At 39.5% G+C, this 22,833-nt stretch overlaps 1 protein-coding gene across 1 annotated transcript; it reads left to right on the top strand.

Moving 5' to 3' along the window:
- The first annotated feature begins 2,109 nt into the window (after window positions 1–2,109).
- polr1f (RNA polymerase I subunit F) lies at window positions 2,110–8,344 on the top strand. The gene is made up of 4 exons (XM_079259200.1): window positions 2,110–2,415; window positions 4,203–4,344; window positions 4,503–4,711; window positions 7,214–8,344. The coding sequence occupies exons 1-4, from the start codon at window positions 2,114–2,116 to the stop codon at window positions 7,698–7,700; spliced, it is 1,140 nt and encodes a 379-aa protein (XP_079115326.1). The 5' UTR covers window positions 2,110–2,113; the 3' UTR covers window positions 7,701–8,344.
- The last annotated feature ends 14,489 nt before the right edge of the window (window positions 8,345–22,833 follow it).

Consider the following 22,833-nt stretch of genomic DNA (forward strand, 5'->3'; position numbering starts at 1 on the left):
TAGCAGGTATCTTTAAATCAAACATATTTTTATAATGCTTCTTATAAAGATAATTCAAATAAAGTATGACTTACCTGAGATGTGAATTTGTGTGGATTATTTCACATTTTGTGTTTATTTTCTTAATTGTTAAAATATAAGAAAGATTGATCTACACAAATAAGGTGAAACAAGTTTTGCAAAACGGCAAAATCTGAATCTGACATTTACATCTGTGTGTGTGTGTGTGTGTGTGTGTGTGTGTGTGTTTATGGCGAGGCATAATTTCACCACTCATAATGAGAACATTTTTTTTTTATTTTCAAAGCAATAACTGTAGTTCATTTTTGAGATCAAATGGCAAGTTTACACACACTGACAGCTTGCACATCCCACTGTCAGCGCAGTAAAGGCAGTGCAGAATTTAAGGGGAACCGTTTAGCACAATGATGCCTTCGACGCTGTTCAAGATTCCCACACTCATCGTAAAGTTGACTGATGAAGTAAATCTATTTAATAGTACCTCTCAAACCTTTAAGCAGAAAGTGCTTTACGAAGCAAAAGGAGAAAGACCAATAATAAAATCTGCGTTGTATACGGGCTTGATGACATGCACAGACACAGCTGTGACCTTTTGTGAAGATATGCGATTGGTTTGACAACATCATGCAATTCAATTCTTAATTATTGTGCGTGTGTGTGTGCATTTATCTGTGTGTCAGGTGTGTCCCACAGCAGCAGAATTCATTGGGAGCTGATGCTGACTTAGAAAATATATCACTATTTATCACCATGACCACAGACAAGAGTGGGCCCACTGTGCCCCCAGAGAGGAGCCGAGCTGTAATTCCCCCTCTACTGTGTGATACACAAGGAAATGCTGAATCATATGACTTCTTCTGGTGCTACTTTGTAAGAAAACATTGACACAAGTCTTTCTGCTCATGTCAGGATATTTTTTGCATATGCATTTGTGTGCACCTAGATGCAAGAGTGCCTGTGAGTATGCACTAGCAGCTCTAATTGACACCCCAGGTCACCCTAATGATCTTAATATGACACTGCGTGAAAGAAGAGGATACAGAATCAATGAGCGTCCTTGCCTGGCTTGTCAGTGCACAACTTGCAAATTACATAACAAAGGGTACTTTAGTAAGCAATGCAATATATTTTTATTGCTTTGGATACCTAAATGAACAGCAATTGCTAGTGTTTATTTGGTTAGCTGTTTTCTCAGACAGAATACTGGATTATTGAAAAGTCAAAACACCAAAACAGGTCTCTAAATAATCTCTAATCTGTAATAATTCTTGTTAACATAATATTTAAGATGAGAGCCAAAAATAGGAGAAAGGTTGGAAAACTGTGAAAATCATGTGTACTCTGTATCAAGACTTCAGTCTGGGGTAATAAAATAAGGACCACTTAAGGGTATGTCTGCCTCTATGCTGTTGCCAATAAAAACACACAATTGCAATTGCCACGAACCACACTGTAAACCTGAGGGTTTTGTGGGCTTTTTTTTGGCCCTCTGGGATCCTGCAAGCAATAAGCAAGACCATTTTCTCAAATATCTTCACCCACAATGCTAACACAGTGACAGCAAGTACATTTCTTCAGCTCAACTGTTTTTCACATTTCATTTCTACCCCATATCTTGACATTTGATAAAACACTTGTTGGTGTTAAAATTGTTTTCTTTACTACATACACCAAGACCAGAATGAATTAACAATCAAATAATGTGCCACTTAGTGATCTTTCCAGTGTGGAGTGTGCCTCCATGTATTTTTTTAAATGTAAGATTGTAAAAGTCTAATTATTTTGTTTGCCAAATTTTGATATTGCAAACACAAAGTATAAGTTTACATTTTCATGTGCTTTCATTACTTTGTTTAGATTTTAAACGTAAAATATTAAACATAAATATAGTACATAATTAGCTATCTCAAAATTTATTTATCTATTTATCTATTGTTTGTTTGTTTGTTTTATTTTGTTTTGTTTTTAATTGTTGGCTTTTCACTGCTGTTGTTACACTGCCTGTCCAGCAGGGGGCAACATAAAGAAATCTTTTTTTTTTTTTTTAAAGCGGAAGTCGATGCTTGTTTCTTTTCCGGTTTACCTAAACAGCATGGCGAATTTCGAGCATGCTGAAGATGAGCCAAAACACGTAAAAATGCCCGGTGAAGTCCCTGCTGTTTGTCCGGCCGTCCAGTTGGATCAAGCGTCCTCCGCGCCGGGCAGAGGTGTCGGCGGCGTCCCGTGTACGATCCCGTCGTTCGCCGCCGCCTCGGAGCTTCTGTCAGCGCCGTACTCGTGCCTGGTCATGAATACGCACCGCAGACATATCGCCCTGCCACCTTTATATATGAACAAGAAGAAGACTGGTATACAAGAGGAACTGGAGACCGAGTTGCTAAAGTTTTCCCAGAGGTACCAACCACATCAGAAAACATGTCGGGTGTTGCTGCGCTTTTAACTGTGATTATTCACAAGGGGCGTTTATGCAACTATGCCACACGATTAAGTAATCCCCAATAATGTAACTAAAGTATCGAAAGTACATTAACAAATAAATGCACGCATAGTTTACATTATACATTCACAGTATAAGATACTTATTGTATGGAAGTTTTGCACAAAATGTAAGAGTATTTGGGTTTGGTAAGTTATTTCTCGACTTTAATAAAACAGGTTAGTATTGTATTGTATATTCTTGGAAAGCCGTATTACTTCTTTACAACCAGGTATAGTTTGTAAGGATTGTTCTTTTTTGGAATGAGCATCATAGCAAAACATGTTTTGTTTTTTTTATTTTTGTTTTGTTTTTTAAATGTGAAAATATCTACTACAATATTGTGCTGTCAGTTTTTACTATTTATTTTAGATCCAAGTCCTGCCAGGTGTGTACGAGTCGCACATGAATGACTGGCACTTGTTGGATAGACAGACTTATCAGAATGAGATTCTGGGGACATTGGGGATCCTATATTTCTATAACTTACTTCATTCTCCAGGATTACAACACACTCATCTACAGAGCCCGGATCATTACGGTACCTCCAGAATTTTGGAGTGGACAGGATGAAATAAGCTGCCATGAGGCGAGTGGAGACTTCAGCATTTAGGATCAGCTTGGTCTTTCTGTACATGCTTGTGTGATCAGTACATCCACAGATTTACCTTAAAAAACTTCTGGTTGAGGACTGGATTGCTATCTTAGAGTAAAATGTGACCAGCATATGGGCAAACATGTTGTGGGTCTTTTACGTTCTACTGAAGTTCATAACAGTATGAAATGAATTAAGAGTACAAATAGCCAATATGTGTGGGTTTTTTTCCTTACTACTCTGGGAGAGTTTCATCATCCAAACTGCCAATCAACTAAAAAAAAAAGAGTGAATACCAACAGGAAAATACACATTTTGCTGCATTGCTCTTTCCACAGAAGCACAAGTTATACCTCGTTATAAAGTTAATTAAGCTTTCCAACCAATAATGATAGTTGGTATTATTGAAGGGAAGAAATAATAAACTAAACACAAATTTCCATTGTTTCTGTGCCAAGTTTCAGTAAATGAACGTTCAGTAAAAAATGCCCGGATACTGAGTTGGGAAAAAAAAAAATTGAAAATATAAATAGTGTAGAAATACCTTTTTGCACTTGTAATTGCTCATCAAAACTTTTTGTTTAATAACACGATGAAATACAGTGAAAGTTTTTTCTGTAACGTGTTGAAGAGTGAAAGCAGTCGGGATGAAGGATGGTCGATGTTGCTCCTTCCTGCATGAACTGCTGCAAAGATTGATGATATGAACCTAATCTTTTACTTCACTGTGATTTTTTTTTTTCAGTCAATTACCAAGCGTGTTAGCTTGCTTTGTGTGTGCAAGGGGAGAAGATGTACTCATCCTAATTATAGATGGAAACAATATTGCTGAATTTTGGCAAGAAAACTCTGTTACTGCTATTTTTTTTCCAATTCATTATAATTTTCAGATTTTGAATTAATAGTGTGATTTAAATAGTGTGTAAATAGTGCGATTAAAAGATATTATTTTAAAAGGGTTTTTAAAGTCCCGTTTAGATGTTTACTCCCTATCATAAACCTGACAGCAACTGAGAATGTTGCTTTATGTCTAAAGTAAACTGTATGTGTGAATTCTTAAAGTTAAATAGTCTTACCCAGTTTGTTCAGCTTCCTGTTCGTCTCTTACAGTCTGAATGGAGTACCCTTAGCTTATGACAACATCAGGATAGTGGGCAGCTATGGAGACATATACAATGACAGCGGCTACATCCACATGGACATAGAAGCCACCTTCATTGTGTTTCAGCCACAAAAGGGACAGAAACTCCTGGTAAGATCTTGATCATTTGCTAAAAGTTGCCATTCAGTTTTTTTTATAAGCTTGTATTTTTTTTGGCATAGAAATAACTATTTTTTTCTAAAACATAAAATGCATCATTGTAACTCCAGGAGTATAAATAGCACAAACATTGCATGTTATCCACACAGGGAAAAGTGAATAAACTGGGAGTAAGTCATGTAGGCTGCCTCGTGCACGGCTGCTTCAACGCCAGCATCCCCAAACCAAATCTGGTCTCCATGGAAACCTGGAGGGATGCAGGGCCAAGGATTGGGGCAGAGCTGGAGTTTGAGGTGACAGCGCTCGATGCTGACACCGCAGGGGTGTTGCTGATCAGAGGACGGCTGTTCAGAACCAGGCAAGTGGAGTGGTGGTGTATTCACAGCAGAGTGTGGACTGATTCAGTCCAGTATTGGTATCATGTTCCGATATCGACGCAGTTTACAGATCGGATATCGATCCAAATTCCCTGATCTGCCTCACGTTCCCATGGTTTTTATGGTTCAGTGTTTGTAAATTTTGAGTATCATGCAGGTTTAAGCCAAACAAAATATGTTGATGTAAAACAAGTTCATGAAAAATTTCCATTAGAACTCTTATATATAAATAATTAAATTTTTTTTACTCAAGAGTGTTCAGTTCAGGTGCAGCAATACCAAACATCTAGACTGACAACTCAGATGTGGAATAATCTGGCTTTGCTACTTGGAACTACTGTGGAAGCATTAAAAAGTCAGAAGGCAACTTGACATGTGTACAGTCAAGGTTTCTGGGGTAAAACAGCGTGCAGCTTAGAAGGAAAGACAAAGTGATGTTGCAAAGACTCGCTGAATCATTCCAGTGGAGCCGTAAACCTCCCAATTCATCCTTTTGGTTAGTCGCTCTCTGTCAAGGATCATTATGGAAAAGTCTGCTTGCTGAAATGCAAAATAAAGCTGCATCAAGGTTTGACTGATATGAAGATGATGAAGGATATGTAGAATTCTCCAGCTTGGGTTGTTGTGCTCATAGGTGCAGCTTGTTAAGCAAGTTGAGCATATTTTACAGCCCAGTATTCGCAATGGCTTCAATAATGCACATGAACCTGTGGAGCATGTTAAACACTCACAACTAGCACAGTCTTGTTTGTAGGATCTTGAAACTGGACTAAAAGTTGTTGCAAAATGGTTTCATGCAGAAACTGTGGCCAGACTGAACCTTAGCTTTTATGATCAAAAGTCCTCTTCTGTAGCTGTGCCTCTGTGCCGATACTACAGACCACACTCTGTCTGCTTATGCTGTCAGACTACGTAGTGCTACCAGATTATTTATACATCCTGCTTCTCTTTCATCTTTCTCTAGGACCTTGAATATAAAAAAATGGTTGCTATTGCTTTATTACAACTACTATAGTTTTATTAAGCTTGTGAAGCAGCTACAGACACTGTCTTTGATTTACTTTAGAAGGTTTCTTTTTTCTTATAGTTTTGCAAAACATTAAAAATGGTTTGACTTAGTCATTTCCTGTCTTACTAAGAAGGAATGTGTGGTTTACTACAGCCTAACGAAACCTTGCACAATAGTCACCAGAATCACAATAATGTTCGTATGCAACACTGCCTCCACTTGGGGGCAGTGTTGCATGTGAAAAGCAAGCTGTGATAAAGTTCTGTATTAGTTTGTTCTTGTTCTTGATCCTTTTGCTTTGCCCAGCTGCAGAACAAACAAAGATCATTGTGAAAAAACTGCTTTGTGATAGATTACAACTGAATTAAGAAAACATCCACAATCTGTGGTTTTTATTTGCACTCTGTCCTCTTTGAGAGAAGCTTTTTTTTCTCTCGTTTGTTGGAATCACAATTATCAACACAAATTTGACAAGACCTCCCAAATTATTGCAATTTTGAGTCAATCACGGATTTTTATTTATTTTTTTTTAACTGTGACAAATGGCAACCGTCTTTACACGATGAACTTTTGTCCTGTCTTTCTGATTGTGGACACACAGACATGTGCAAGAGAGAAATGTGAAAGAGTAGCCATTTAAAATGACCACCAAAGACCGTGCATGACACTTTCCCAGAGTTCTGCATTAAGGTGGAGGTAAAACTGTTCAGTATCCCGAGCGAACGGATGTCGTCAACATGCAAACGTTTGCCATAAAATGTCAGAAATTCACAAACGGGCAAGAAAAATCAGAAGAGAGTCAATGACATCAGAATTAGCTGCAAATGCTTGTTGAAACAGCTTTAGTGGTTTGAACAAGTACAAGCTTTAGTTCTTCATATTCTTCCGGTGGGCCTATTTCAATAAGATTGTTACAATACCACAATTTGAATTTTACTGAATGATATCATTATGATAAATATAATGGATCATATTTCAAATAAAGTGGAAAACCATTGTTTTGTTGCAGCTTTTCACAAATGTTCCTGCAAAGTTATGCAATATTAAACGTGTTGTACAACTTTCTGACAAAGCTCCACGTCCTGCCCTTGTTTTGAGCGCACAGTGACATCTATTATGTGCATTTTTGGAGATGTTACTGCCCAACAGCATACCGAGGCTGACAAACCGCATCATACACATTTTTCTTCCGGGAATCCACGTGACCTTGCAGCCGAGTTTGACTTGATGCAAAAAAGTTTTCTAGCACATCTGTAAGTCAACAATCATGAAAAAAATACTGCAAAATTCCAAAGAGCTTGTGTGTAGTTTCCATGAAGAAAACATCTAAATCCTGTTTAATCTTTAGATGAAGTAGAGCTAAAGGAAAAAAATCCAATAAAAAAAAAAAAAAAACAACTGATGATATAATATGATATAATTCAGTTAAAAGGTTGACCAATGTGTGCTTACACACTGTCTTTATGTCTCTCAGGGTGCAGGAGTTGTTGGCTATGGCTGAGAGCACAGAGTCTGCTGTTCCTGCTGACCAGCTAGAACCAGCCAACACAGAAACAACCCCAGAAGCAACCCAGGAGCCTCCTGATGACACCCCCAAGAAGAAGAAGAAAAAGAAGAAAGACAAAATCAAGGAGGAGGAAAATGAAGAAGAGATAAACGGGATACCTCCCGACCAGCCGGACGTCAGCGCAGCACCAGACCTGAACAGAGAAACAGATCAGGCAAATGGTGCAGAAGCTGGTGAGAAGAAGAAGAAGAAGAAGAAAAAGGACAAACGTGTGAAAGAAGAGGAAGAGGAGGTTATGGTCTCTCCTATGGAGATACAGGGGAGTGACTCCAGTGGTTACCTTAGCGACAAGCCAAGCAAGAAACGCAAGCATGACGCATCAGGTCTCAGTGAAGAGCTGCCTCCACCAAAATCTAAGAAGAAGAAAAAAGGAGATCTTGAACAGGTTTCCTGAAAGAAAAAAAAAAAGATGGACTGGATGTTCTCTGAAATTTGAATGAACTATGTTGAACAGCTGTGGCTGACCAGCGTGGTGGATGTGGAGGAATATTCTGATGTGCCTTAATGATTAAATACACTTCACAAAGTAATCTGCTCCATGTTGGGCTCTGCTGAGCTCCAAACATTTCAAGATAAGTTTAGATGAAAGGTATGAAGCAGGCCTGACAGGCCACTCCTCATCAGGTCCTGATTCCAGCACGATGCCTGAAGCCGGAGAAAAGCTCCTTTTTAACAAACACACACAACCTGGAACTGTAAGATTCAGAGGTGTAGATTGTTAAGCGTAGTATAATTTTTACTTGCAGCATTAGAACCGATAATCACTGCTTGAATGTTTATCAAGAAGCTGACACAATACAACTGAGAAAGGCAACCTCAGGTACTTTAAATATTTTCCTCGTGCCTCCATCGTACTCTCACATGGACTGTCTTTAACATAAAGCTGTTAAAGTTGCTATAAATTACCCTCCTGGTCGTGCTTTTGTCACAGTGACAAACCACGTAGCCATGAATTTTAATGTCTCTTCCTTTGGTCTTTGTTTTGTCTGCATCGACCAAGAAGCAAAAATGGAAAATAAAAATTTCATTCTCATCCCACCTCTTAGTTTGTCTTTATTTCTCCTATCAAGATGGTTGTGTTTTATTCATTTCATTTCCTGATAACTTGCTCAAAGCTTTGCAAGTAGATTTACGAAATCAAGAGGCATAAAATGATTAAATGGATCCAAATCTGGAACCAGAGTTTAGTCACTTACCTCAGATTGGAACTTCTACTTTATTCTTTTTTTTAAACTTGTAATTTGATCATTTTCATTGAGATTAGTTTCACTTTCAATATGATAAAATTACAATAAATCTCTATTATCATCATTAACAAGGTTTAATATTTTCCATGGAAAATTCTCCCACTGTTTGGTGCTAACCAGTGGGTGTCAAGTTATTAAGTGCCAAATAGCAGCACTAAAGATCTTTGTGTTTTCATTACCCTGCTTCCACACACAAACACACACACTGATTCCCTACCATCCAGCAGGGAGCCTACTTTGCTGCTTGGTGCTAAGTGTTGTGGAGCTTATCAGAAGCTGAGGTCAGATAACGAGATTTGCTCATCTGTTACACCTGATCTCTTTTATCAGTTTAAATTGCCATCTTTTTTAAGTTTGGGTAGAGTTATAATCATATTTACCAAGTTTTTCTGGTGAAAAATTCTTAAGCTTTTTTCATGTTGAAACAAATTTAATGTTAAACACAATTAATTGTATTCAAAGCAAACAATCAAAACTTGTTTAACAAACTTGTTTCATTTAAAGAGGATATACAGTCTCTGCATTGCTAGGCTTTAATAAATGGATGTGATGAGATCATTTAAAGATCTTGAAATAATGGTAATCAAAACATTATTTTTAAAGTCGGGGCGGGGATGATTATAACATGAGGGGACAGTATGGTAGAATATGTCATGGCTAATGGACCGGTAACAGGGTAGGTGCATCACTGTGTTTTAAACTGTGAAAAATGCTGACGGTGCATTATAGTTTCACTCTGAAGACGGTATTCCTGAACTCCTGGTTAAAAAAAAAAAATCAACCATAATATTCCCTAAAATCAGATTTATTACTTTCCAAGTCACAAGAACGTCATCAACCTTGACTTAAAAAATTTACATATCTGTCAATTTGTTAGTGTTGCTGCTATCATACAGACTGTTTATTAGAAGTCCTGCCAGTGAGTGACTTATTAAATCAGTGTGATACACAGTGCTGTCCAGCATCTAACAGTAAGATCATTTCTGTGTTGCTTGCATGTGCAAAATACAGCATTTTGTGGTTAGCAGTCCACTTTGCTGTAGCTGGTAGCCTCATTAGTGAACGCAACAATGGCAAAATCCAGTGTGACAGTGCTGAGGTTTCCTGGTTTTAAAGTGTCTGCAAGTGTCTGAGAAGAGAAGTAAAAAAGTGCACATGACTTTGTTCGCTTACATAACTATAAAGGCATCATTTATGCTTAATGACCGGCCTGTCTGCAGCTCAGACTACACTACTGCACTCAGTAAAAATATGAAGTATTATAAAATAAAAAAATGCTGTAATTAAACTGCAAAGCTTAAGAAAAAGCAGGAATTGGAGCCAAACATTCAGGATGTGAACACAGATGTGTGCACCTTTCCAATCTTTATTTAAAACCTGGTGTCATCAAATTAAATTTACTACATTAAAAAAACAAAAAAAACTGGTAATTGTTTTGAGATTAAAAAGTCTTCATGTCATGTTTCAAATGATTCATTTAGTCATCGCATGTATTTCTTGGTGTGTCCAGAATGAAGTGAAGGACCTCAAATTGTGTATCTGCAGAAGTGAAAACATTAAAACTTGTGATCTTTAAGGCTTTTAGGAGCAGTTCTTTGGGACATTCAACTGATGATTTACTATAATGTGTCTTCCCATGACCTCTCTCATGTGTTATCACTCTAATTTGCCCAAATGCAACTCAATCCTGGGTGCACCTCTCATGCACCTGTACCCCCTCCCTCTACTGTCTCCCATTTATCTTGTCATCCCTCCTATCACTCCCTCATGCTCACTGCCCTCCTTCCCCTGTCCTGCTTTCCCTCTCCTCCCTTGTCTACTCCTCCTCCTACTTGTCTCTCTGATTTATAGGAGGCGGTGTGCAGTTCACACACATTCCACTTCTGACACCCAGCCCGCCACTCCCTCCTACCACTGGACTCTCATATCTACGCACACTCATTTATCTTCATGATCCTGCGCTAGAGAAGAAGAGGGAGGGTTAGAGAGATGAGACAATAGCAGGAGTGTTTGGTTGAGTCTCTGTCTTCCTCGATAGGAGCGGTATCTGGTGTGTGTCTGCGTGTGATGTCCAAATGCGTCAAGGTTGGCTGTGGGTCTCTATCTTTTGTGTCAAAGTTTCCAGGCATGGTGGCTCCTACATGAAAGAACTCTTGAAGTCTTTATGGAGAGTTAACAGAGGCCTGACGCAATCCTTCAGGTTTCAGACTTACATACACACACAACAACTCATGGCAAACATTCACGGGCTTTCTCTCTTATTCACTCATGCAGAGACATCCACAACCCACAATCCACAAATCCCCATCCTTACAAACTCCTGATGGCCAAGGCTAATTAGTTATGTGGTCGGCACTCTGCTCTATTCCAGAGCTCCAAATGGCAGCAGGTCATAAAACCTTAAGTGTTCCACCAGTCAGAGCCGTGCAACTGTGGCCATACATCAACTCAATGCAGCAAGGGCTAGCTTGCATCAAAGCGCATCAGTCACAGGGCAGCTGATATCTATGAAGTCTCTTAAAGGCCTTTTCAAAGACATTTCTAAGCAATTTTTGGCACTTTTGCTTTGTTTCTTATGTCCACTAAGGTATGCAAATATCCTATGCTCACATGGAGTCAGACAGGATGAAGCATTAGAATATTTTTCAAGGGATCAGCTTCTGCACACAAACATGTTCAGTGCACAGGCACTCACACTAGTAAGCCCAAAAGTAAACAGTGCATATGGGTGGTGAACTGGATTCCCATGGTTAGTTTGTTTCCAAGGCACCCGACACCCACAGTCCTGCCCTGAGTAACCCTGACAACGACGGATGGGGTGTTCTCTGGTGACATGCTAAACTCAAGGGAATTGTATTTGGTGTATTTATGTCTGTTTTTCTTTCTCTTTTCTTCTAATTTCCTCTTTTTTTTTCCCCCTGATTTTCAAGATCTAGTCAACACCTCTCATCAGGTAGTTTGTTCAGTTTAGATAAGAAGGGATTGTATTACATTGAAATAGTAATCACCAGACAGTTTGTCTTCTCTGATCTCTTCTGTGTCACGCTGAAAATCAGCAGAGGGATTTGTGGCCTAACACCCTTTCCAAAGGATTGTTTTCTACATAGGGTGAAGTTACTAAAATGCATTCATTTGGTAAAAACATTTACTTTTAGGTTAAAATAATATCATCTGAGAAAACGTCTCAGTTTATCAAGTGATGAGGTTGAAAGGATCCTCACGTCTGAAGCTCCAGCCAGCCAGCTTAGCAAAAATTTTGGAATCATTGTAAACTACAAAGCTCTTTGCGAAGATAACCAGATCCTCCCAGATGCACCTTTAACGCTCCAGATTTGTGGACACAGATGCCATCTGCTCAAAAGAAAAAAAACAAAACAACACATCTAAAAGTAGTTTAAAAACATTTAACCGGTGGTATACCTGTTGAAACTAGACTGTTATGATTTTCTGAGGTAATTGGGACAGCTTATTATTTTTCCCCAAGCCACAGACATTACCTTCTCATAGTAGTACTGTTTGTGAGCTGCCAGCCATGTTCAAATTTGTCAGTCTTGACTTTTTTCATCTGTAGGTTGTTGCTGTTTGCTTCAGATCCTCCTTGCAATATACAACAGTTGGTTAACATGTCAGTTGGAAATGGAAAAAAGTGATGTGTGCTCACTAACTGTACCGCAAGAACAAGCCTCTGTGTGTGTGTGTGTTTGTGTGTGTGTGTGTGTGTGTGTGTGTGTGTGTGTGTGTGTGTGTGCACCTGAGTATATTTCCATCTGTGCCAGCTGAAACCAGACTATCAAGGACATTATCATACTTATTGTATTGATATGAAACTGATATCATGGCTTTAATCTTAACTTAAGGAGAGGAAGAAAACAAATTTACAAAGAGGTTTAATGCACTTGTCTTCATTAGAGTTATTTGGGGGTGTCAAAGGAAACTTTAAAGGGCACTTTTTAAAATATGTTTATAGTTATAGAAACTCATACAAAACTTAGCTTTTATCTAAAATGCTTAATTTTTACACCTGTATGTTAAGACTTCTTCCTGACAGGTTCAGTCTGCACGTGATGAGTAAAAAAAATGGTGAGTTTAGTCGCTCATTATTTGTTTCAGCAAACGAACTCTGTTACATGGTGATGCATGGAGATGTAGATAAGAAACATTGAAGAAAATAGAAGCAATAGAAACAGAAGATGGTAAATTAACTGTGAGTAAAAGCAAGCCAACATAATGGATGTTGCTACTCAAGATAATGCTGCACTTCATGTGAACCCACAATGTAGCCTTATTTGTAAAAGCACACACTTATACACACACACTTATGAATTACTAAAGAGGAAAAGTGGTGGGTTAAAGCAAATTTGTTTCGGCCCTTCGCTTACAGGTCACCATGCTGCCCTGCATATTGCAGACCTGCCTGGGGGATTGTGCACCCAGTGCATCTACCCACAGTGAGCTCACACTCTCCTCACTATCAGTTTTTTCAGTTCTTTTTTTCTTTTGATTTGGCATATTTTGCTCTCATTTTTCCTCCTGTTGGCATCCCACATGGGGTCCTGTAATATCTCCTGTTGTAACAGTCACAATAGTTATGATTGCACTTATTTTTCTATTTCATTTGATATTTTTTCACTATATTTCACCGGTACTGGTATTAGCTTCATCCTTTTCAATCATCTTTTATTGAAAAGGATGAACTGATTGTGTTCATGTTTCCAATTTCTAAAGTAAGTCAAATGTTTAAATACCTCACTCTACACCAGTCAGTCATGAAATTATGGCCACTTGCCTAACACTGAATAGGTCTTCTTCATTATGCCAAAGAGCTCAGGGTGTGGACTCAGAGCATTTGAGGGTGTCCTGGAGTGTGTGGTGCCAGGACATTAACAGCAGATCCTTTTGGCCCTGTGGGTTGTGGAATAGGGTCTTTATGGATTGGGGATCTGGGGAGGTTGGAAGCTGAGTGAATGTCTCAAGCTCTTATTTGTAATCTTTGAGTTCTTTCCAAGCAGTTCTGTGGGGCCCACTGTTGTCCTGCTGGGGGAAAACTGCTACTGTAGGGGAGTACTGTTACTATATTGGGGTGTAAATGGTCTGCAAAAATGTTTAGGTAAGTGGCAAGTGTCAAGGTAGCATCATATGAAACATGTATCTGACTATTTTCATTTGTGTGTGTGGGTGTGTTTGCCCTGGCCAGCATGTCCACTGAGATTAATCGGGCTCAGCATAATCAGGATGTAATGGGAGGCTCGTAGGCGTCTAGACAGTGTTCAGGCCAAACTGTAACTCCTACACCCAAAACACTGAAGAAATATGGCGAAGAAAGGACAAAAGGTAAAAAAGAATTAGAGGTTATTTTTTTAAATCTTAATTGTTTTATCATAACAACATCATCTGCAGAGACAGAGCTAATATTGAAATAGTCGGCCCGAATCAGACAAGTGAACACAATGAGCCCCCAAACACAATGATTTATTGTGAAGCAACAACCTATTGTAAAATATATATGTATTTATCATTCCCTGCACCTTCTGCAAATAAATCAAAAGCAGAAATGTTAGGAGCAGTATGAGGGAAGGCGTACAGAAAGGAACACACACAGTATGTCATCAGACCTGCAGCCACAACCTCCCAAAACCACAGAAAAATAAATAAGCCAAGAGGGAGGGGGGAAAAAAAGAAAAGAAAATCTTGGTCTGGAAAAAATGATCTCACATTTAGTCATGTAGCTTTGCAGGACAATACCCAGGACACAACTAAATATTTTATTATCATATTTTTATGATGAGCTTGTCATAGCTAGGGCAGAGCTGGACGTACCTTTGCAGGCAAAACAGAGATGAAAAGAAATGTGGGTGTCCGATACTGCTGCTGCTGATGTGTACATCACAGCAGATTTCTGGAAAAGCACTTATAAAGTCATTAACATGAAGATGAAAGAACCTTTTTGATTACGTGAACCGCTCACTGACTCTACAACAAGGCTAACTTTAATGTGGAAGGATTGCATTTAAGAAATATACTCAGCATAGCAAAATAAAAAATGACAGAGATCTAGAAATCTTACATGTTTTGTAATAATAATAATAGTAATAAATTGCTGATTTGGTTCTTTCACTTTTGTACTGAGATCTGAAGCTGTTCTTATTTAGACATTTTAAAGTCTCATGCTTTGTTTTATAGTATCACTGGCTACTTTGCAGAGTGCTTTAGTTTCCTACAAAAACCATAAACTATATAAAAGATGGACATATAACTGTGATGTCACCCACTGGTTTGTAAAAAACCATTTTAAGGCCTGAACTTTGGCATCTCTCTGGAACTGGTGTGGCCATCATGAGGCGACAGGGTGGAGTTAGTTGAAATCCTTTTAGATATAAAAAGTAGAAATGAGCCCTCTTTGTAAGATGCTTTCTTCTTAATATAAACCTAAATAAATATTTAGACCAGCAGCAAACTGAACAGCAGTGAATAAATTTGATGAACTATGTGAAAGTATAGTAGATTTTATCAGAGAAGTTGCCATTTTTAAATGAGAATCTATTGGAACCACAGTATTTTTGGCGTAAGCCTCTATCAGCAAATCTGCTTTACAGAAAGTTTGACTGCTTTCATATCCTTTATATTAGGGTTACTCATATTTGTCCTACCAGAGACACAATCCAGAAGGTATCAATGTATTACTGCTTCAACAAACCTGAATCAAATTAAATGGATCCAACAGCCTATCAAGTTCTGCACAATTACTCATCAATTTGAGTCAGGTGTGATGGAGCAGGGATACATAGAAAACCTGCTGGATTGCGGCTCCTGCAGGACCAGAATGAGTAGCCATGCTTTATATGTTGAAAACAGAAGCCAGAGAGGATGTGAGCTGTCTCATAAAGTGCAGTCTGCATGATTTGTCAGCTCCACTGGTCTGAGTAACACCCACCACTCCACACTGGTTCTACTAAAACATAATCCTCAAAAAGCACTTTGTTAAATCATAACAAGCCTTCAAAAACAGGATGAGCCGTCAAAGTAAAGAATCCTTCGCCTAAACAAAATGTGATTTCATGGTGCACCTGAAGGCGTATTTTATTACAATATGATGCCAAGTATGTATGAAATAATGCTGTTGTTGTGTGTCTGAATATCAGTATGGAGTGGTCAAAAACGGAAATAAACTTGTAATTTTTTATTAAATGATTGTCCATTGGACAAATCTGCACAGAAAAACAGCTTGTATAAAAGTCAACAATGTAATCAGAACCACTTTTCTTGTTTGTTACCGCTGCACTGTCTCCAGGACCACACTTTGCCAAGATGTCACACATACCCAAAAGAAAAACAAAATCTCTCAATATTACACCAATAGCAGCCATGCTGTTGTGGCAGATAACCAGTTTCAGACAAGAGCTATCAGAAATGAAAAAAAAAAAAAAAAATTCCAGCCAGGAAGGTAAACATTCAGTTGTTTCTGTGGGAGTTAGTCATGTGTCATATTTTACAGCTGCACCACTGTCACTGCTATGAATGGGGATAAAATGCTTAATCTTTGTGGAAAAGTGGTTTAAATCCTTTTAATGTCAATATTTTCACTGCAAGGACAACAAAACAAACAGAAATAACAGATAATCACTTACATAGACAGATAGATGTATCATCAGAGTCTTTAATGTGACAGCAGTCACCAAAGAAGCTCGGAGATGAGAATATAAGAGTCTAAAATAAATGAAACATGGCACCCTGAAAGTACACAGTAAGGAGTGGCAGGCCTCTTTTGAAAAATAAACAAGAGTGCAGACAGATAGAGGGTGTGGGGGGTGTCAAGGCAAAGTGCTGAAATGGGTGAGGTGAGTGGAGGAGCCACATGGGGACATTTTTCAGCAAGCCTGGATTAAAAGAAAGAGGGTAATTTAGAAAGGAAGAGCTAAAGGCATGCAGCAGTTTATAGGAATGGGAGGGTGTATATTGGGGGATAGGCTAAGAAGATATATGATGTGGTATTGGACTTTGTCCAAGTCTTGAGCCCTATCTTTCACATGGCCACCCAGCTGTGTAAACACCCCGTAACTGGCTGCAAGCAAATGTGTCCCACCAATCAGAGGAAGAAATGTAGTAGGGGGCGGGACAAGTGAACCAATGAGTCAGCTTAAAACGGTGATAGAAGGGAAGAGGAGAGAGGTGGAGTGACACAATGAAGGAGAGGCTGATAGGTCAGGAGTTAAACACATCTTCTTTACTCCCCTTGTCTCCCTTTGACTCCCACCATCTCAAAGTTTCCAATTCAAAAGGGCCTTAATGACACGACGAGTTGTGTACAAGTTTAAAGGTTGTGAATGCAAAATGCCCCGCTGCTCATATGAGGCTTTTCTAGTCTTTGTATGCAGCCATTACACCAGACATCAACTTTCCATCTGTCAGATGAACAGAACAAGTGGTTTGACTTTCATAATTTGCACATAGCAGAAAACACGGCGTGAGGGATGCAGGGAAGTGATTTCAGTAAGTAAGAAACAGGAGAGGATACAGCAGCAAGTAGAAAGCAAGAAAGAAAGGAGAAGCAGAGAGCAGTGTTTTTGTCAGATTTACGGTAGAGGTGGTTGGACAGATTTGGCCGTGCTCTGACAGCACACTGAGGACAGAGAGACACAGGTTGTGTTTAAGATGTTCTTTCCAAGCTGCATGCTCAAATTTATTGAGTTGTTTTGATTCATAACAAACAGAGATGGCAGAGATTTGGTGTTAACATGTTCCTACCTCTGTGCACTGCGTACAATTGATCAAAGCTGCTTTTGGATATTTTCACACTGTGCTCAGATTCTTGATCAATAAGCCTACTTATGATGCAGACTTTTGAAACTTTCACACTGTTTTATGTGCATTGATAACATCAGCGCATTTGTACGTTGTCCTAGGAAAATGAAACTTCACTGAATTTAATGTCTAGACTTTACAACAATGACTTGGTTTCACACTAAGTTAGTATCTGTTAAACATCCACTGTTTACTTCCATAAACACTTACAGGCACATCACAAACTATCATTAATTTCACTTTATGTAACCATTAATAAGAGACCACGGCAGGAAATGAGCCATTATAAGTGTCTGTGTGATGGTCTGTTCTGACTGAAACTGGGATAAACCCCCATAGGTGTGTGTTTGTGTGTGTGTGTGTGTGTCTGTGTGTGTCTGTGTGTGTGTGTGTGTGTGTGTGTGTCTGTGTGTGTGTGTTTTGCTTTGAGTGTGTTTGTGTGCCTCTTTTGGGGTTTTACTCCTTATTTAAGACCAATATTTACCAAGTAGCCCCAGGGTGAGATTACCTCATATTCTCCCGCCCAGCTGTGCTTTCTCAGCGTTTCCACGACAACCGGCGGAATGTCCCATCATGTTTATCTGCCTGCCAGGAAAACAGAGAGAGAGAGAGAGAGAGAGAGAGGAAGGAGCTGGAGGGAGATGGAGAGATACACTCAGGTTGGAGTGTGTATGTAAGACAGACACGCTCACATTCACACCCTTGTTCATATGGAATAATCATTTAAAAAAAAAAAAAAAAAAAAAAAGCAAATGGATACTTCAAAATGTCTAAAGAGTGGTTGGTATGTTTTTTTTATCGAAGTTGTATAAAGGACTACGCAGTCAAATGGAAACAAAGCCAGCAAGCTACTGTGGATTTGTGAATGTGATAATGATGTCAAATTTTGATGTGAAGGTCAAAGCGCATGGCCTGAAAGAGGTGGCTACTTATTAATACTGTGGAAGACTTATAAACCTGACATCAGGTAACTATGTGCAAAACCAGGTCATTTAAACATAATAGTAGCACATATTACTGAAAAAAAAAATTCAACTGACTTATTTTTAAGTTAATAGAGCTTATCACACAACTATCAGCACACCACAAAAACCCAGAGCCTGTATTCAGAAGATGTAGTTTCAGGCTTTTAATAACAGGTATGAGTGTTTGTCAGGGCTATATTTCCTTTATTTTGCATTTGTTTTAAGTATCATTATTCAGAAATTAACATTATGAATTCACAAGCTGCAGCTTGTGAAATAGGTAGGGGGGTGGAGAGATGTGCTTGACCAGATGTAAGGTCACAAGGTTGCCAGCAGTAGAAATGGCTAAAAGTTTCAAAGTCAAAACACAAAGGGCTTGGTTGAGGGCCTTCCATACATCTACAATACATCTTCTCTTGTTTTTTTTTCTGCCGTGACATCAAAATGAATCAAATACCAAACCTACTGTTCATCACCCTACAAATTCGTCAACGCTATGCACCTGAGTTCTCCGATGTGACCGGTAACAAGCAAAGTACATAAGCTTGTATTTATTATGCTCATCATTGTGATACCTGTCCACACAAATAATAAAGTCAATTATAGTCTCTACTATACCCTTCACACACAACCAACAAGCTGCATAGATTGGAGACAGGATAAATTACTGGAATAACAAGCAACAATGACATGTTAACAAACTTTCATACATAAATCATAGTTTTCTTAGATTGTTTTCTGGACAGAGATGACAAAAAGATTTGAGTGTAGCTTTCAATGTGAAGTACTTAAAAACAGTAACAAAAAGCATGGCAGATGTATTTTAATGCTTGGCAGCTGCTGGCTGACATTAAATAAATCAAAAGAATGGTGGAATCATTATCAAAGCATCTCAAAATAAAATGTAAAATGTTATCAGAAAGCTGCTTGGAGGTAAAGACATTTGGTCTTTCAGTGGGTCAACAACATGAAACACACAACACTATCTATCTATCTATCTATCTATCTATCTATCTATCTATCTATCTATCTATCTATTTACTAACCTAACCTGACCTACTAACCTAACCCAATGTGTGTTTGTGTGTGTGTGTGTGGGGGGGGGGGGGGGGGGGGGGGGGGGGGGGCGGGGGGGTTGTCAATAAGCATCATCTTTTAGGTACAGCAAGTGGACTACATTATGCTAATGAGTAATGATAATGAGATTATGCACTTATACAAAAGAAATTTCCGTCAATGAACACTACAGAAGGTTGTAAAGAGATGTGAAAGGCCCTCAACTTAGACCGGCGTAGTCAAATGTCTCCTGCCCAAAATGATGTATTATGTGTGCTACATGAACACGAGGGAAAACCACTTAGCAATTTTGTGGTTCTCTCAGCAGAGCCTGCAGTGTGTGCACTGTCCTGCCATGGGAACGGAGAGTTATTTGCTTTGATTTGCAACAGAATAGCTTGTGGTGTAAAGTAACTGTTAGAGAATGTTCTATTTGGTCTTCTCCTGGCTGGCTTAAGTGTTAAAAGTGTCATTATTTAGCCTCTGAGGCCGAGGGGAGAGTGCAAATAAGACTGTATGACCTTCTGTCAAGAGCCTCCGTTCTTCAGAAGCTCATTAAGAACATCCAGGAGGACAGCGCATCAATTGACGGGGCCCTCCAGCCTCTTCTCGGTCTTTTTAAGCCTCACTAAACCCACTCACTGACTGGCTAACGGCAGAAAAAGCCTCAATTTAGAGCCAGTGGAGACATGAAAGATGGCGCGCTGGGAGGTTGCGCAGGCGACTTATTAAACCAGCAGGGAAGGCCCTTGGACTTGAGCCAAATAGGATCTAACCCTGTCGCGCACTGACCGGATTTGTAGAAAGTTGGGTAAATTTGTTGTGATGCTCTTCTGTTTTTGGTCTCTGTGTCTGCTGACCGATTTTATCCCATCTGGGACACTTGGATTTGGGTTCAGATTCTTCTGCGTGGCTGGATGGCGGACCTACAAAAGTGACATCTTTACGCACCTGCAGGTGGGAATCGACAATGGAGATGCAAAGGCAGTTACAGCACTCAACGCTGATCAGTTTAGTTAGTGACATGAACCTGATGGAGTTCCCACAGAAGTATGATTTAGAGCCAATGCAGCAGGGTGAAGACACATCCTGTCCAAACAACCAGACGCTGATAAACGACCCTTCTTGGAGCCGAGAGCGACAGGACGGACTTCTCACAGCGCATCTCCGCTCCGAGCATCTGGGGATGGACTCGCCGAGGTATTACAGCCACGGGAGCCACTCACACACCAAATCCAAGCGGAGGAGGATCATTACAGTGGTCCAGCGACAGGCGGCCAATGTACGGGAGAGAAAGCGGATGTTTAGCCTGAACGAGGCGTTTGATGAATTGAGGAGAAAAGTTCCCACATTCGCCTATGAGAAAAGGCTGTCTCGTATCGAAACCCTTCGCCTGGCCATCGTCTACATCTCCTTCATGACGGACCTGCTGGAAAACACCTGACACAGAAGATTTCGGCTTTAACTTTATTTTTGGACATATGAATGAACAGGTGAATTGCTTTGAGATGACTTCTTGCCTCTCTATAGTCTCTATTTGAGCTGGCAACTTGTCATTAAAATAAATCCAGATAGCAGGCAAACTTAAGTCTACATTGCTCAGATAACATCAAAATTTTACCTCTAGTTACACCAGTAATAATGCTGTTCCTTTTAATTATTTGGTCGGAATCATTATGGAAGTCAAGGGCACAACCCTCAAATACCTAATATGTCTGACTCAGTGTTTAAAAAATAAACTTATTGGCTATGTCCACGATTGTGTTCCTTGGGTTACAAAAACGTGACAAAAATAAACTGAGTGCACCATCTTATAGATGAGAAATGATTAAATGCACGACGGTGCTTTGCAGCACCGTATTTCAGCACCTTGGAGAGCTACAGAGGCCTCACCTGGTCTGCTGGAGACATGGGACAGGTGAGGCAACAAGGTCAACTTCTGTTTTTCCTCGAAAAGAAAACTGAAAAGGAGAGCAAACAAAGCTGTTTTTTTTTCACCTCGGTGGGGCTTTTTTTTTTTTTTTTTTAGCAAAAACATGTAAATGCAGCGAGTTTGAATCGCAAATCTCTGATTCACATGGAGAGGCTGAGAGATCATCTTTAACACTGAGGTGTAAATTGAACGGGAGAGATTATGGAGGTGGGTCAAGCTCCCTGTAGGTAAACTGACTTCCAGACTTTCTCTCCCAGTTCTGAGCTTCAGGATTTAGGTCGGAGCTAGTAGATCTGGCAAAAAAAAGGCGCTTGTGGCGGTATATCCTAATAATAACAAGACCTAATGCTCACTTATTAAAGAGAGGGGGTTTTCTGTGCTTATTTCCTATGCAGCCCACCTCCAAAAGTTGTTTTAGTTCCTGTTTGATGTAGAAGTATTTCAGCTAGGTTATGATTTCATACTATAAAGTCCCTGAACTGGGTGGTCGCATAAGTTTCTCTATTCCTAGTTCATCTTTATCCCCACCAGTATTTGCATTGTGTGCCTTAAACACGCCTTCAGCGATCCCGCTGTGCGCTCGGATCCGCCCTGAGAGCTCCCTGGGACGGCTCGTCCTTTAAACCTGAGCCGCGGTGCCGAAATCCCTGCGGGGAGTCAGAGCCATTTAAGTGCATACCTCTATGCGGGGCCGCTGACGGGAAAATAAACACCTTGGTCTGCTTATATGAGCAGCGACCTCCTGCAGGGACAGCCTCCTGTGTTTCAGTAGGTCTGATGTTTTTTACCTCCGCAGCTCCCATCTCAGGCGTCTAAACCTGCATAGAGAGACTTAAGGCCCTCAGCTGTCTGTGCAGGGGAGGGGCCTTTGGATATACTCTCAATATTGGCTATTTAATTTATTTGTAATATGGAAAAGGGAAAGACAAGTAAAGCTAAAAAAATTTTTTTAAAAAGTCGGGGGAGTGATTTATAAAAGGGTTTAAAAAAATTCTTGTTGCCATACCCATGAATATAAATATAAACAGCGAGCTAGTTTAAGAGTTTTTCTGTCAAAATTTGACAAAGTACAATCTTTCATGCTGAAACAATGTACGAAATTGTTCCTGAGATCTACATTTTGAGCAATTAAAATACTGGATAGCTTGAACATGAAACAATCTATTCAAATTTCTTTGTTCACTCTGTAATGAATGAGGATGGAAAAAAACAATCATTGTTTATTTGCAGATGCGATCAGTTGGATTATAGGAACGTGATCATATCTTGGACATTGTTGGGAGTTCAGTCTTTTATTAGTTAGTCTCCTCCACCCAAACACAGTCTCATTGTGTACAGAAGTTTTGATGTCTTAAACGGTATTCCCAATATTATAACAAGAAGTCTGCTTCTTCTGTAGTGTTATGTTACACCCCTCCTCACCCAATCACAGCGCTCCCCAAAATCCTCCTGCCCGCTCCCCGCTATAAGAACTTGGGTCGTCCCAGTCTGGCAGAAACCTCTCCAACTCTGTGGCGCACCAGATTT

This window comes from Telmatherina bonti (assembly GCF_933228915.1).
Source record: "Telmatherina bonti genome assembly, chromosome: 19".
Classification (NCBI taxonomy): domain Eukaryota; kingdom Metazoa; phylum Chordata; class Actinopteri; order Atheriniformes; family Telmatherinidae; genus Telmatherina; species Telmatherina bonti.